General features: G+C 36.9%; 2 protein-coding genes and 1 non-coding gene across 5 annotated transcripts; 2 read left to right on the forward strand and 1 right to left on the reverse strand.

Moving 5' to 3' along the window:
* The first annotated feature begins 587 nt into the window (after positions 1-587).
* On the forward strand, positions 588-8,414 carry LOC135650761 (O-fucosyltransferase 9-like). The gene is made up of 10 exons (XM_065170330.1): positions 588-1,099; positions 2,131-2,203; positions 2,367-2,434; positions 3,078-3,166; positions 5,152-5,349; positions 6,041-6,245; positions 6,331-6,498; positions 7,254-7,421; positions 7,811-7,998; positions 8,184-8,414. Exons 1-10 carry the CDS (start codon positions 782-784, stop codon positions 8,317-8,319), a joined length of 1,611 nt encoding a protein of 536 aa, XP_065026402.1. The 5' UTR covers positions 588-781; the 3' UTR covers positions 8,320-8,414.
* Positions 3,219-3,292, reverse strand: TRNAN-GUU (transfer RNA asparagine (anticodon GUU)). Its single transcript has one exon. It is a non-coding gene; the product is annotated as a tRNA-Asn (tRNA).
* Positions 8,415-9,038: 624 nt separating the features above from the next.
* LOC135651098 (zinc finger transcription factor YY1-like) lies at positions 9,039-13,001 on the forward strand. 3 transcript variants are annotated; one of them, XM_065170892.1, is made up of 6 exons: positions 9,039-9,278; positions 9,486-9,544; positions 10,091-10,290; positions 10,848-10,937; positions 11,127-11,270; positions 12,231-13,001. In XM_065170892.1, exons 1-6 carry the CDS (start codon positions 9,187-9,189, stop codon positions 12,753-12,755), a joined length of 1,110 nt encoding a protein of 369 aa, XP_065026964.1. In that variant the 5' UTR covers positions 9,039-9,186; the 3' UTR covers positions 12,756-13,001. The 3 variants fall into 3 exon arrangements, with proteins under 3 accessions (XP_065026964.1, XP_065026965.1, XP_065026966.1); XM_065170893.1 differs by having other exon boundaries at positions 11,178-11,270; XM_065170894.1 differs by lacking the exon at positions 10,848-10,937.
* Positions 13,002-14,339: the final 1,338 nt, after the last annotated feature.

Genomic DNA, 14,339 nt, shown 5'->3' on the forward strand with positions numbered 1-14,339 from the left:
TATTTCTATTCACAGTATCATAATTATGAGAATTGAAACAAATTAGAATTTTCAATTCTCTACGATGTCTAGGAGATAGAATATTTTTATAAACAAAAAAATTATAACGATCTTGATCCCCATTCATAAATATATTATCATGTAGTCCAGTTAATTTTTTTAAATTCATTTTATTATCATATCTTTTTTTATATTTTTTTTATTAATTTAATATTTATTTTTATCGGTCAATAAAATATTTAGTTATTCAAAGATACACTTATAGAAAGAATATTCTCTATGTATATATTCATTTTGAATGAGGCGAAAAACTTTTACATCTCATTAATGAGAAAAATTATATATATATATTCATAATCTAAAAGGTTTAACTATTAGTTAAAACTATAATTTACATTGCGATGCTTAAAACATGAAGATTATTCGAAGTACTAAATATATTTATGTGTTTCTTACTCGAATTAATTAGTCCAAAAACAAAGATAGATAGTGAGAAAGAAATAGGATGAGGAATGAAGGAAGACCCCACCCTCACCATAAAGCCTGTTCCTTTCTTTAGTTATATTTGAAGCTTCGCATGCCTTCCGAGGGCGCCCCTTCAGAGCCCCGTGTCTCTCAGTTCTTTACCTCGATTCGAGTTCCGATGGCAGGCATCGAAGCCCCACTCTGCCCTTCGAATTAATTCGCTTCATATCATCCTTAAATTCGCCCTTCTGGCGGTGGAATGATCCCCAAGGAGGGAGCCGTCGTCAGATCTGGGAGGTGCCGGCGCTGACGAACAATGCGCGGTCGGAGCTGGCTCGTCAACGAGGGCGGCGGGGGGACCGGGAAGGGCGGGACCTCCCCGATTTTCGGGAGGGTCGTGCATGGTGCGGCGGCCGCGGCGTTACGGTGGAGAGTGGCCCTGCTGCTGGTTCCGCTCGTTTACGTGGCCCTGATGCTGGTGCTCGTCGGGTGGTGGAACCTTGAGGCCATGCCGGCCCGGGTCGGTGTTGCCATCCCCAAGAAGGCGCCGCCACCCGGGTCGGTGTACCGAAGCCCGCAGGTATTCCGGAAGCTATGGCCTTTCATGCAGTCGGACTTCAACCACTCCAATGCGGTAGTTACCTAATGTCCGTTTCTTTGGTTGTTTCTCGTCTGATTTCCTCTGTTTTCGGCAATGTCGTTGCCAAGGTTTACCTTTGTTGTTTCTTCATTCAAGAATAGGTAAAGCACAATTACACTGATTAAAGCAATTAAGGATTGTTTAAAATTCTATATTTTTCTATGACGAAAAATGATTGTAGAAATCCTTTTGGGTGTAGACTAATTAGTTCCAGAATGTTATAACAATCATTTACATGCATTTCTTGCATTTGGTGTTTAGTGGAAAATTTACTGTTTTAAGGAAAATCTTTCGTTGAAAGAATAACATTGAAGTATAGTCAGAGAAATTCAGCAGGCTTGAAGGTAGCATGTTTTATTTTAGTGAAGTTATAGGGCTGCAAGCAACAAAGGTATCGCATCATAGTTTCCGCTTCCAATCCATGATTAGTTTCTTTGGCTCTCAAAATTAGTAGGAATTCTAACTGAAAATGGAGCACAAATCATTTAGTTTGGGGCCACCAAATAAGTCAATCAGTTGCCCTAAAGGCTTGGGATGCTATCAAAAGACAAGAATCTTAGACATAAATAAAAGAAAAAAAGGACAAGAGAAGAAATTGTATTTTATTTTGTGAAACTGCTGTTAGAACCTTTCCAATGGGGTCTGAAATAATACTAGTTAAAGCTAACACAATAGAAGAAAGGTTAGATACCTAAACATCTTATGATTTTCAACAACTTTTTTGCTTAGTTTCTTATGGGATCCCAGATAATTCATTGTTTTGCTTAACTGATACTATTTGGCTTTAACTGCAGTTTGATATTACTTGATAGGACCTATGGAAATATTACCCTGAATGTTTGCTTGAACACTTAAAAAATTGATAAAAAAAATCTGTTCTAATCTTTTTTGGCAATGCGTTAAGGTTTATTTTCTCTCCGGTGCATCTTGAATGCATCTAATTAATTTGTTTTAAGATTGTGTCTATAGTTCTGCTCTTATGCTCCCTGTATTATGTCGTGATAATTTGGTGTATAATCATGCAGTTGATGATGGCGTGGCATCAGAAAACAACTCAAAGGTGGAAACCTTGTTTAAGGAAGAGATTATTACAGGCAGGTTAGGGCTTCAAGTTTTTTTCAGAAAAAAAAACGATTGATCTACAAAAAGAATTTCAAGACAACTTGTAATCCCTGTCTTAATCAAGTTTGCAAACATGCTGATAATATTTTAAGTTGTAGATTTTGTTCCCTACATATTAATTGCTTATATTTCATCTTAGAATTGTCTCCTTCAAATGGTTTTCTCATAATTGAAGCAAACGGAGGTCTGAATCAGCAGCGTTTATCTGTAAGTTACAATGTAAAATAGTTTTGTCTTTGGAAGCTTGTAGCTTGAAAACAAATACATTTTGAATTATCCCCTGTTAAGAAAATATTTGTATCCAGTGACACAAACATGGTTCTTGAAGTAAAAACCTCCATTGCAAGAGCATTTGGAGCCCTTGCCTGGTTCATCCATATGTCATTATGTACGAAAAAATTGTCATGAAATGAGATATGCTAGATTGTGCCAGAAGTCTGAGCAACTTTTATCGGTATCCAACTTGTTACTGCATTGCCTTTAGATATCTTCGTCCATGTGATGGCCATTCATAGTCATCAGCCTATCTGTTGCCTTACTCTTATTACTGAATGCATGTTATTGACATGTTTGCTCTAACACATCGGACAAACATGCCTAGTGCATGCTGTTGTTTCAAAATGTAGATAAGTTCCATGCCTAGTGCAGTACCACTGATGCATGCAGATCAGTGGTAAGATATTTGGAACAAATACACATCCAATATTCTCCTGTGTAGCTTAAGATTTGGCCATACAACTACTTGATGCCTTTACTGATCTCTCTCTCTTTCCCTCACTTTATTTTTCTTAAGTAATTAGCACACATGTATGTTCATTATGTAACGTTTTCTGAACACTCCATGATACAGATATCTGATGCGGTTGCTGTGGCAGGCATACTAAATGCAACACTTGTAATTCCAATATTTCATTTCAACAGTGTTTGGCGCGATTCAAGGTGATAAAGTTGCCATAAAATATTTTATCACAATAGAGAAAAAAATATATTACGCTAGAAGGAGGGCTTGAACCTCCGACCTTGTGGTTAACAGCCACACGCTCTAACCAACTGAGCTATTCCAGCTTCATAATTTATATTTTGTTATTTTATTTTTGTCTATAATAATTTATATTAGAATTCATGAGTATACTTTCTGTGTAAATTGGTAGCCTGAGAATCTTCCAGCAACTTTCTTTTTAGTGGGTGAGTACAAGGATAAAACGTATGAAATTTTAGATGTTAAAAACATTCAGTATTATGTCATCTTGGTGATTATTTAATATTATCTAGCCTATCATAGTAGTTATGGCAGCTTGGTTTCTGCCATCTTATGATGCTAAATATTTCATGCTGTTTCCAGAGTTTCATATTTTCTTTTATGTCAATTAGACTTCTAGTTGGCTTAGATAAAAAAAATTGGTAACTTGCACAATTTGCCAAGTGTATGCTGACATAAGAAACAATTTCTAGTGCCTTCTCAAGCAATATTTTGGTTTAGTACCTAGGTATAAATATGCAGCATTCTTTGAACAAACGGTCTTTAGATAGAAAGGATTAACCATAAACAGTTGTGATCAAGCATGTTGTTTATATTGTGTTATATATCCATAATATTCATATGCAGTTAATTTTTGTTAGCTTTTGTTTGTGTTCCTTGGGTATCATAATTGGACTAGGGAAAACCATTTAATGATATTGGTAGCACTCATTGTTCTGAAAACACGAGAATTTGCCTTGCACTGCTTAGATCTTTAGCAACAATAAGACCAGTTTTATCATTCCTTGTGGGTTCTCCCTATCCTCACAAGGTAGCAAAATTAAGTTGGGTTTGTATAATTCTCAAATTATTTATATAATCCTTTTTTGCTGAAAGTTCTTTATCTTGTTTCATATGTGAACCTATAAGAAAAGCTTTGAGCTATAATTCTATCAGGAGGCCTGATGCTTTGTTGTCTATCATCTCAAAATCAATCATGGGCTCCAAGTTGAAGATCCACTCCATTAAACATTATGTGTGATTTTAAAATTCTAAAAATGAAAATCATGATTGTTAAAGAAACCTGACATATACATCAAATTAAGAGAAAAACAAACAACTTTAGTGATATATATATATATATATATATATATATATATATATATATATATGTTCAATAACAGAGAAGTATAAAAAATATGTATTTTTATATATTTTTTTTTAAATAAACGTCAACCATTTTGATAATTAACTAACACATTTTGAATTATAGTTTGATATGTGAATGCTGTTTTACTCCATTTCACAATAATTTCATGAACACGCTAAATACATCAAGATCTCAAGAATTCTTATTTCCTGATAATTTGGATGTCATTTATCATGTTCAGCAAATCTAGCAGTTGGACTAGAGCCTTTATAATCGAGTTTGAGGAGATAGCAATGTGACCCCATTATTTAGAACCCAAAATTTTGGTTTTAATATTTCACTGACACTGAATTTGAAAATGATATTTTCTATTCATTTATTTTCTTCTTCTTTGACAAAAGGGCTGGTTGATGCTACTCTCTTTGAAGTGCAACATTGCAATTTGTCACATTATTGTAATTATTTGCAAATGATCTATCTTTGTTCTATATGCATTGATCTATATGGGTAAAATCTTATAAGAGCAACAATAAGCTTCTTTTGCTTAAATTCATTCTATTAGATTCTATGGTGAGCTTTAAGACACGAAAATAACCTCCCTAAACACCACATTGGTGCGAGCTTATTCATGAGTCTGTTATTTCTATGTGTATTGAATTCTTATAGTGTTTGTCTTTGAAGCTTTTATCATTTATTTTCAGATATTTCTTTTGCAATGTCAAGTTGAATATGACCATAGTTCCATGTTTTTTTTTCCTGTAAATTGATAATAATTAATGGCACTTGTTTTTCTTTTATTTGTCTGAACACTTTCAGCCAGTTTAAGGACATATTTGATGAAGAATACTTTATAGAGACACTCAAAAATCATGTAAGAGTGGTCAAAGAACTTCCACTGGATATATTGCAGCGATTTGACAATAATATCAGCAATATTCTTAATATGAGAACTAAGGCCTTGTCATCGAAGGCTTACTATCTACAGAAGGTTCTGCCAAAACTATTAGAAAATGGGTATGTGCTTTTCCTGTAGACTCTATATTTGTACTTTGTTGCCTGGTTTTGTTTATCTCCTAAGATTGTTATCATCGTGATGCATCGACTTTATAGTAGCATTTTATGATAAGTTCTTTGCAAAGGATGTAATCTATGTAAGTTATAGACCTTATCAAAATTTGTGATTAGCTGTTATCCTTTGACAAAATTTTACAAATTATGTTCAGTATTAATACTAGTTTGGGTAGTTTTTTCTTGATCAATTTAATGAATGGTTGTTTCATGTATGGTGTTATGGAGCCAATCTTGGTCTAGCCTAACTTGTTTGAACTCGCATGTCTCAACCCTAATCCTATTTATTGTCATGCTTGGATCATTACAAAATTAGACAAGCATCGACAACCATAATTTTTTGCTGGGCCAATAACAAGCCTAAATCATGTAGTTCTACAAACAATATTCTTTAATATGGTTGCTTGATTTGAAATAAAGCACAAATAGTTTCAAGATTTAGATTTTCATCTTTGTTTCAAACTTGCGTATATTAATTTTGTAAAAAATAATTTTTTAATGCAAGCAATTGGGAACATCATGCTAACAGTGTACCAGCATGGCTCGGCATTCAACTTCATGTCGTTTCTTCTGATTTAGATGTTGGAACATTGTTCCACGTTTTATGATTTGGCATCCCTTTGTGTATGCTGTGCAGGGCCGTACGTATAGCACCTTTCTCTTACAGGTTGGCTCATTCAGTTCCATCCAGCATCCAGCGCCTGAGATGTTTGACAAATTATGAAGCATTGCGCTTTTCTCCACCAATAAGAACTCTTGCAGAAAGAATGGTTGATAGAATGGTAAAGAACAGCTCATCAAATGGAGGGAAGTACATCTCAGTGCATCTTCGGTTTGAAAAGGTGCTTATTAGTCCTGTAATGCATTTGAGTTGTTCATATTTTTTCACCACAAAGGTGTAAAAAGATGTGGTCTTTTATATTCCAGGATATGGTAGCCTTTTCTTGCTGTACTTATGATGGTGGTCAGCAAGAGAAAACTGAAATGGATAAAGCTCGTGAAAGGGGCTGGAGAGGAAAGTTCAACAAGCCTGGTCGAGTAATAAGCCCAGAGGCTAACAGAAGGAATGGAAAATGCCCTTTAACGCCATTAGAGGTTCCACAACAACTTGATCTTAGTGAGACTACAAAGTGATATGCCTGTGATCAGGATATGTTTCATAAATTTCAGTTCGTTGTATGTTTGGTTGATTCTTATTCTAGGAATTTATTGTTTGTTGCTTTTGCAGTAAGCTTCTACTAGTAGAGATTTGCTTTATGTAAATTGGTATCTTTTCCTGGATGAAGTTTTAGGTTATTATTTTATATCCAATCTCTTGAGCGTACATCTTGTTAGGTTGACCTGGAGCATTTAACTGTACTATAAAATCAAGATCCTTTCATCTATGCAACCTTACTATAAGAAATTAAAATTTTCTGTAAATTTGAAAATTTTGCTTCCACTATGGATATTCATTACTATTAAGGTTTATATGCCTAATTGTGATGGATAAAGTAATAACATATAATCAATCTAACTTGAAGCAGAAAATATACTTTCGAGGGGGTTTGCTTTTAATTCATTGGATATTATGAGTTTGAGTTGTTGACATTGCTATGTGGGAGGTCTTTTCATAGTTAAAATCCTTGCGGTTGTTCTCCCACATGTAAATGCAAGTGCTAGAGAAAGGTTATGTGACACAGACCCAGTGTCTTATGTTCTGGTTGTGTTTTGACGTGCCGTGCCATCTTGAAAGATAGGTCATAGTTTAAGTATGCCTTCATTAAGGGTTACTTTTTGTATTCTTATCTGATTTCTTGATATCTATAAAATTAATTACTGGACTACAAACGAACAATTTGTTTTTACAGGTGGGAATGATGATTCGAGGCATGGGTTTTGGTAATACCACAACAATCTATGTCGCCTCTGGAAAGATATATAATGCACAAAAGTACATGGCTCCACTTCGTCAGCTGTTTCCCCTTTTAGAGACCAAGGAAACTCTAGCCTCAGCAGATGAACTTGCACCTTTTAAGGTATTTTTCTTGTTCAGAAATTTTAAAAAAAATTCTCAAATCCAGAAACAGCAATTATATCTTTCTTATTTTTGTTGTATTATCCATATTTCCTCTATGACTTTGCAATATTTCTTGGGACATTGACAGAATTTCAGTGTTCATTTAACTTGAGAGTTGTAGAATAAGAATCACTTCTCCTACTCTTAGCTGTATTATTCTAGATTACTATGCCAGAGAAAATCTCTTGTTGCTAAAATCTCTAGTTCAATCGACCAGTTCTTTGAACTATGACTTTCATGAGACTATATCTTCATCTTGCTAGACTGTTTGTTATTTGATGGTTTGCTTTCCTGAAAGGACTTGAACTTCATCTTAGTAATGAATTCTTAGTTCTTTACCTCCCACAGGGACACTCATCGCGGTTGGCAGCATTGGATTACACTGTTTGTGCTAACAGTGAAGTATTCGTCACAACTCAAGGAGGAAACTTCCCTCACTTTTTAATGGGACATAGGCAATACTTCAATGGACACTCTAAGACAATTAAACCTGACAAGAGAAAGTTGGTGTTATCCTTTGACAACCCAAATATTAGGTAAATTCTCATCACTCTTGGTACAATTGTTTGATAACAATCATCTTTAAGAGAACCAGAGTGTTGTGTAGAGGTTATCGAAGCAGTATGTTTATCTGAACAACAACCATAATCAGCAATAGATGATCTTTACATTTCAATCAGCCTGGAAATTATGCTATCCAGTTTGTGGTTTTCAATTGTAGATGGGACAGATTCAAGCATCACATGCAGGAAATTTTCCGTCATAGCGACTTGAAGGGTGTCGGTTTGCGAAAACGTGATGCATCCTTGTACTCTTTTCCGATGCCTGATTGCATGTGTCAACAAGCAGAAGCGTAAGTTCATCGACACTGTAAATTGTTTGTCAAACTAGGTCAGGCTAACTGAGAAGGACAAGTCTAATTTCTTCGACATCCTTGCAAATAGTCTTGCAATGTCACTCCATCAATTGTAATTGTTATTCGTTCGTTCTTTTTTCAGTTTGTATGTAAAAGAGAAAAGCTCTCTAATGTTTGTTGTTTCTGCACCAAAAGAATAGCGTAAGATTTGGGTTTTCTTTCTAAGCTCTTATTACAAGCTCTAGTCATTTAAGCCTGTCTACAATTTGTGTTTTTGGGGGTATTTTGAGCTTCTGCCCATTGTTATCTAATTATTAGTTCATGTCATATACTTTTGTAGTTGGACGGATTGTGGTGATTGCTGAGGTCACATATACGGTAAGCGAATCAATTAAATGTCATTTGCATGTAACATGGAACATGTGATTCAATTCGATCAGACCCAAACACTGGTCCAATTCGATCAACATATATTTATCTAATTGCATGCGAATTGAACCCTAATTCCTCCCCCACTTATGACATGCTCAACATAGCTGCCCATAATATGCATGATATAGTCACATAGGCAAGCATATAGCAATAACATACATGAGGTGGACCCCCTTGTGCGAGCCACTTGCGGGACTCACTGATCTCTGCCAATGGTCAATTGCCACGTCATCAGACAATTCCAACTGTGACGAGCGAGCGACATCTTCAATCGCGAGATCACTAGTAGTGTTACCTTCGGAGGGAGCTATTTTTCCGGCCAGTGGGAGAAGAGACTCTGCTGTTCCTCCTCGGATTGGCTCTTCTCCCTCTCTCCCGCTTCCTCCTCCTCCATGCTTTATTTTTATTCGATCTCCCATTGGTGACTGTCCAGGGGATGGAGTTCCCGATGGATCACTACCCCGCGGCGGAGAAGCGGCCCGCTGCGAGGGATCGCCGGACCACCGCCGTCCGATGGTTCAAGGAATGGTGCGCCCGCGGCCCCCCGTTCCCCTCTTTGACGATCTCGTGCTTTGTTTGTCTTGATTCGGCTTTAGAATGGGTTTCTTGTTGTTGCGTGCACTCGGGTGGCCCGAGTTAGGGCTACGCTCTTCTTATTGGCTTGAGGCGGGAACAATTATGAGATGACGTGACTGATTTTGGCCGTCGATTCGCTTTCTTCGGTTCTTGATTCAGGGTTCCGCAGGACGTGGTTGCGACGGGAGGGAAGTGCTTCCTTCTGAAGTGGGTTACTGGTACGTCTCCGTTACTGTTGGTGCTTTGACTTTGGAAGCAGGAGTCTTGAGATCTTTCCTGTTTCTTTTTCTGATACACCATTCTTTTACTACGTATCTTGAATTTGTGTTCACGTAACAGTTGTAGCTTCTTCTGTTTGAGATGTTCTTTCGTTTGATCCATGTTTATTTGATCAAGAACAGTTCATGATCATGTAAAATTTATTATGTCAAATGAACCTTTTCTCGAATCCTTTTTGCTTGCTTACTGTAATACATGGTGTTGATAGTTCAATGGTCTGAACATATAAGATGTGCCAAGAAACGAGTTAAAGTGTTATATGGCAGGAGTGTTGAGTTTTATCTGCATCGTCTTTTAGTCTATCGTTGCAGGTCCGTTATCTTAATATATGGCTATAAGGATAGTTTTTCCTTATTTCAATGCATAATCTAAAGAGAATGCAGTTTCTTTACTTTGATAATATAATATTGCATGATTTTTTCTAATGCTCACCTTTCATGTTATCCGACCATTATGTAATTGGGCCTTCATCATGTTTTAATTAGAGGACAAGTTAAAAGCCCTGAAAGAGAAGTCTAAGGAAACAGAATCAGAAGATCAGAAACCTGAACCAGCTACAGAAGTTCTTTTTCTCTGCAGCTACGAGGGTTGTGGAAAAACTTTCATCGATGCAGGGGCTTTGAAGAAACATGCTCACATCCATGGAGAGAAGCAACATGTTTGTCAATATGAAGGATGTGGCAAGGTGATATACCTCATTGTTAGTAACATTTTACTTTGCACGCCTTACAATGTTTCATGATCTGCAACCCCAGAAGTTTCTGTTGTCAACCTTATCTTGTTGACTTTTTAAATCTCAATAAACAGTTGCTCTTAACAATGGTGTTGTTATCTCTCAACCGTATCCCGTTGAATATCTGAGTCTCGGTTAACTGGTCACCAGCTGTTAACGATGTTATTATCTGACTTCCAGTAGCTTAAGAACTAAATTCCCAATGATGTCATAAATAGGTATTAGATATTTTTATTAACTTATGTCAAATTTGTCTAGATAGATTGCACTGGTGGTCAAAAATTATATAAGCCATCTTATCCTCCATAGATATGGGATTCACAATGCATTTTATTTTTTCTTCTGTTAGTTGTTACTAGCATGTTCATTCACTTGTAGCACACTTGTCATTAGTTTCCTTTACAATCAATCAGTTAGGTTCATGTATCAGGAGTATTCATGTGTTATGTGTATCAATGCCCTCGCCCATCATGTTTCTCTCCTTTCTAAGGTTACCCTGTATATTGCAGAAATTTTTAGACAGTTCAAAGTTGAAGAGGCATTATCTTATTCATACAGGTGAAAGAGATTTCATATGTCCTTATGAAGGCTGTGGTAAGGTGATTATCCTATCCTCTGTCAGTAAATTTATGCCATCAATATGAAGTTTTCATCTTTTAAACATGGTTGTGCACTTGCTGGTTCTTACATGTACTACTTCTCTGTCATACTATTTGTTGCCTTGTCGGTTTTATAATCGTCATGCTAATTTTCTAGTGAGTGATGACTTGCAATTATTTGAATTTCAGGCCTTCTCATTGGATTTTAACTTAAGGGCACATATGAAAACACATTCGCAGGATAATTATCATGTTTGTCCTTACCCAGAATGCGGGAAGAGATATATAAATGAGAGCAAGCTAAGAACCCATGTAAAGACACATCATGAAAAGGTAGTCATTTCTAGCTAACTTTGAATTTTATTCTTGTGCTTCGTATTCTGGTGCTTATTAAATTATTATATACATGAGTCTTTATATGGTTTTATCTTTTGACAAGTCCTTAGTTTTTATGATTAGCATTTTATGGGGCTTTCGTTTTTCTATGATCATCTTTGGAGCTTAGACAAACAAGTCTTAAGTTTTTACTCTTTTAAGTAATTCTCTTTGGCGCATTGATCTGTTGCAGTTTGTTAATATTTTGTGTCTAAGCTAGTTCAGCACAACTGTCATAATTATGAAAGAGTTACTTTGTTGATCTTAACGGCCGGCCACAACTGTCATAATTCTGAAGTATGACCTTAACGGCTGGTGTTAATTTATTGATCTGTTAATATTTTGAGCCATGTTTGTCGAGTAGAGAGACCTAAAACTTGCTGATGGTGTGAGTCTCGTCTGTGCACTGGGCCAAGCATTACTAGTAAGGCATGAATTGTAAAAGTAATACCCCAACACTTCAAAGGAAAATAAAGTTACATGTAATAATTAGAAAACACAAAGTTGGAAAGGTGAAACTTGAGTTCCATGTGAAATAAAGTTGCAAAAATTGAGGATAATCCAAGCTTTAGTGCACAAGTAGATTTGAGCAAACATATCATTGCTAATGATTTACAAGTTTATCAAAGTCTCCAAGTATACATGTCACTGCATTTTACTTATCCCTGATCAGGCCACTCAGATGCCGTTTCCATTACCCATGACACTTGTCCAAGATATCAGTGAGACAAGGCCCATCGAGTTTCATATTACAATATATTTGAGATATTTTATATCCACTTGCAAAACATTATTTCTAAATTACAAGTCAAAGATGGTCGAATTGAACATTTAATAATTGATGCTACTTGCAAAATCTGTTATGCTTGGTCACCAAAGGCTCTATACTAAGGCTTGAATGTTTCTTAAACTCTACAGAGTACAATGGTTGATATGGTGAAGCATGCTACGCCGGTAGAGAAGCCACATACTTCCAAGGCAACCGCAGCTGCTTATGGTTCTGCTTCTGCTGAGCGCCCTTATGCCTGTCCATATGAAGGTTGTGAGAAAGCTTACATTCATGAGTACAAATTGAACCTCCATCTGAGAAAGGAACATCCTGGCCATAATTCCGAAGAAAATGGTAAACCTGCTCCAGTTGTTGGCCATGGTTTGGAGGAAGCCAGTGATCAGGAAGTGTACATCACAAAAGGTGGCATCGGCAAGAACTCAAAACGAAGCAAGCCCAATGTGGCACCGCAGATGCCACGTGCTAAAATCACAAACCGGAAAGGAAATCTGGTTCCTACAAATATGCCTGCTGTCAAGAAGCAATGGGCGAGCAAAGAGATGTACGAGGAAGATAGTGAGGAAACAGAAGAAGAAGATCGGGACAATGCCGAAGAGGATGGGTGGAGGTATCAGGCAAATGGGGATGATGAGGAGACAGAGGAGGAAGAATGAGTGCAAATGTTGGCTGGGCACTAGCAAGTTTCTGGCCTTTGATGCAGATGCTATGTTGTTCTATATTGTTTGCTATGTTGTGCTATATCGTTTTGAACAACATTAGTGTTGATATTAGCACTAGTGTTTATTTTTTCTTTTTTCCTTTTACGTGAATCTACAACACTAGCGTTTTGAACAACAAATTTGGTTTCTGGGTAATTTTCAAGGATGTGATAAAAGATGAGCAGAAAATTGACCCTGGGATCTCCTCAGTACCTTCCTCCTGATCCTCCCAAGTATTGGTAACTCGTACATGACAAACAACAGTAGCATTTAGCAGTATGCTGGATATACATGTCGAGGCAAGCATACAATGGACTTTCTTGCATTGCCATCCGATTTTGGTGGAAGCCTGCCATGTCAAAAATCTGCCTCATGGTGGCACTTCAAGGAAACTGTGAATGACGAACTGATTGCATGATGGTGCCGTTTTTATTATGTGAATTTAGAATCTGAAGCGAAGACGGTGGTCTATGCATGCTGTGGAAACTCGAAACATCTGAGGAAAAAACTGTCGTCTGCTTGGCTTTGTCTTCACAGCCTGCTGTAGTCCACTTACCGAGGTTCGGTAGGACAGTTTATTCTACTCTTATCTTCCAACCACACCTCGTGAGTGGATTCTGTTAACCTTTTTTGTCTACTAATTGTTTGATTCTTTTCCGCTGGGGAAACAATGTCCAGCGTTCAACGAGTCTGTCAAAGTGTCACACTCGTTCACTGGCAAAATGGCTCATTCTTTTGACCATAAATTGTTTAGAAAGCTCATCAACTGTCCTTTATATATATATATATATATATATATATATATATATATATATATATATATATATATATATATATATATATATATATATATATATATGCCAACAAAGTCTGTTAGAGAAGTAAATCTACTGCTTGTTCTTGGCTGTTCCAGAAGGCATGGAAGGAAACTTGTACCAAGATGTGTAGCAGGAACAATTGTTTGTCCGCTTACACCCTCGTGTATTGACTAGTTTCTGGGTCATATGGTCGCTGGTGAATACCTTTCAGGCTAAAGAAGACCAGTCTTGGAAAGTCGGTGGTGGAGATCTCAAAAGTTTGGCTGGAAATGATGGGGTTATGTAGGAATGCTACGAGGAGGTAATGCTTGTATCGTTGATAGCACATCTGATGTTGGAAATGCAGTGATGCATCCATCAATCAACTGTTAATGAAGGACTAGAAGAACTTAAATGGCACAGCTTGTCACTCGTGGAAAAGGAAGGGTGTGTGTGATCATCAAGTAACTCTTGACTGCCTGCCTCCCACTTATCACATTCCATTCATCACACAAACAAGCATCTAGAGAAGGAGGACCGGAGGACCCCCTTGGAACCCACATAGCTAGCTCATCACAAAAACATACGACCAACCATCACAGCGTGTAGGTGCAACTAACACCATCACCTCCCCCAAGCTTTATTGTAATAAACACATTGTACTGTGCCATGGTGGGTTGGTAGCCTTTTGCCATCTCTATTTGTTTCTTGCAGTCCCCCACAGCCCCCCAGAGACAGAGAG

Source organism: Musa acuminata, chromosome BXJ3-10 (assembly GCF_036884655.1).
Source record: "Musa acuminata AAA Group cultivar baxijiao chromosome BXJ3-10, Cavendish_Baxijiao_AAA, whole genome shotgun sequence".
Lineage (NCBI taxonomy): Eukaryota > Viridiplantae > Streptophyta > Magnoliopsida > Zingiberales > Musaceae > Musa > Musa acuminata.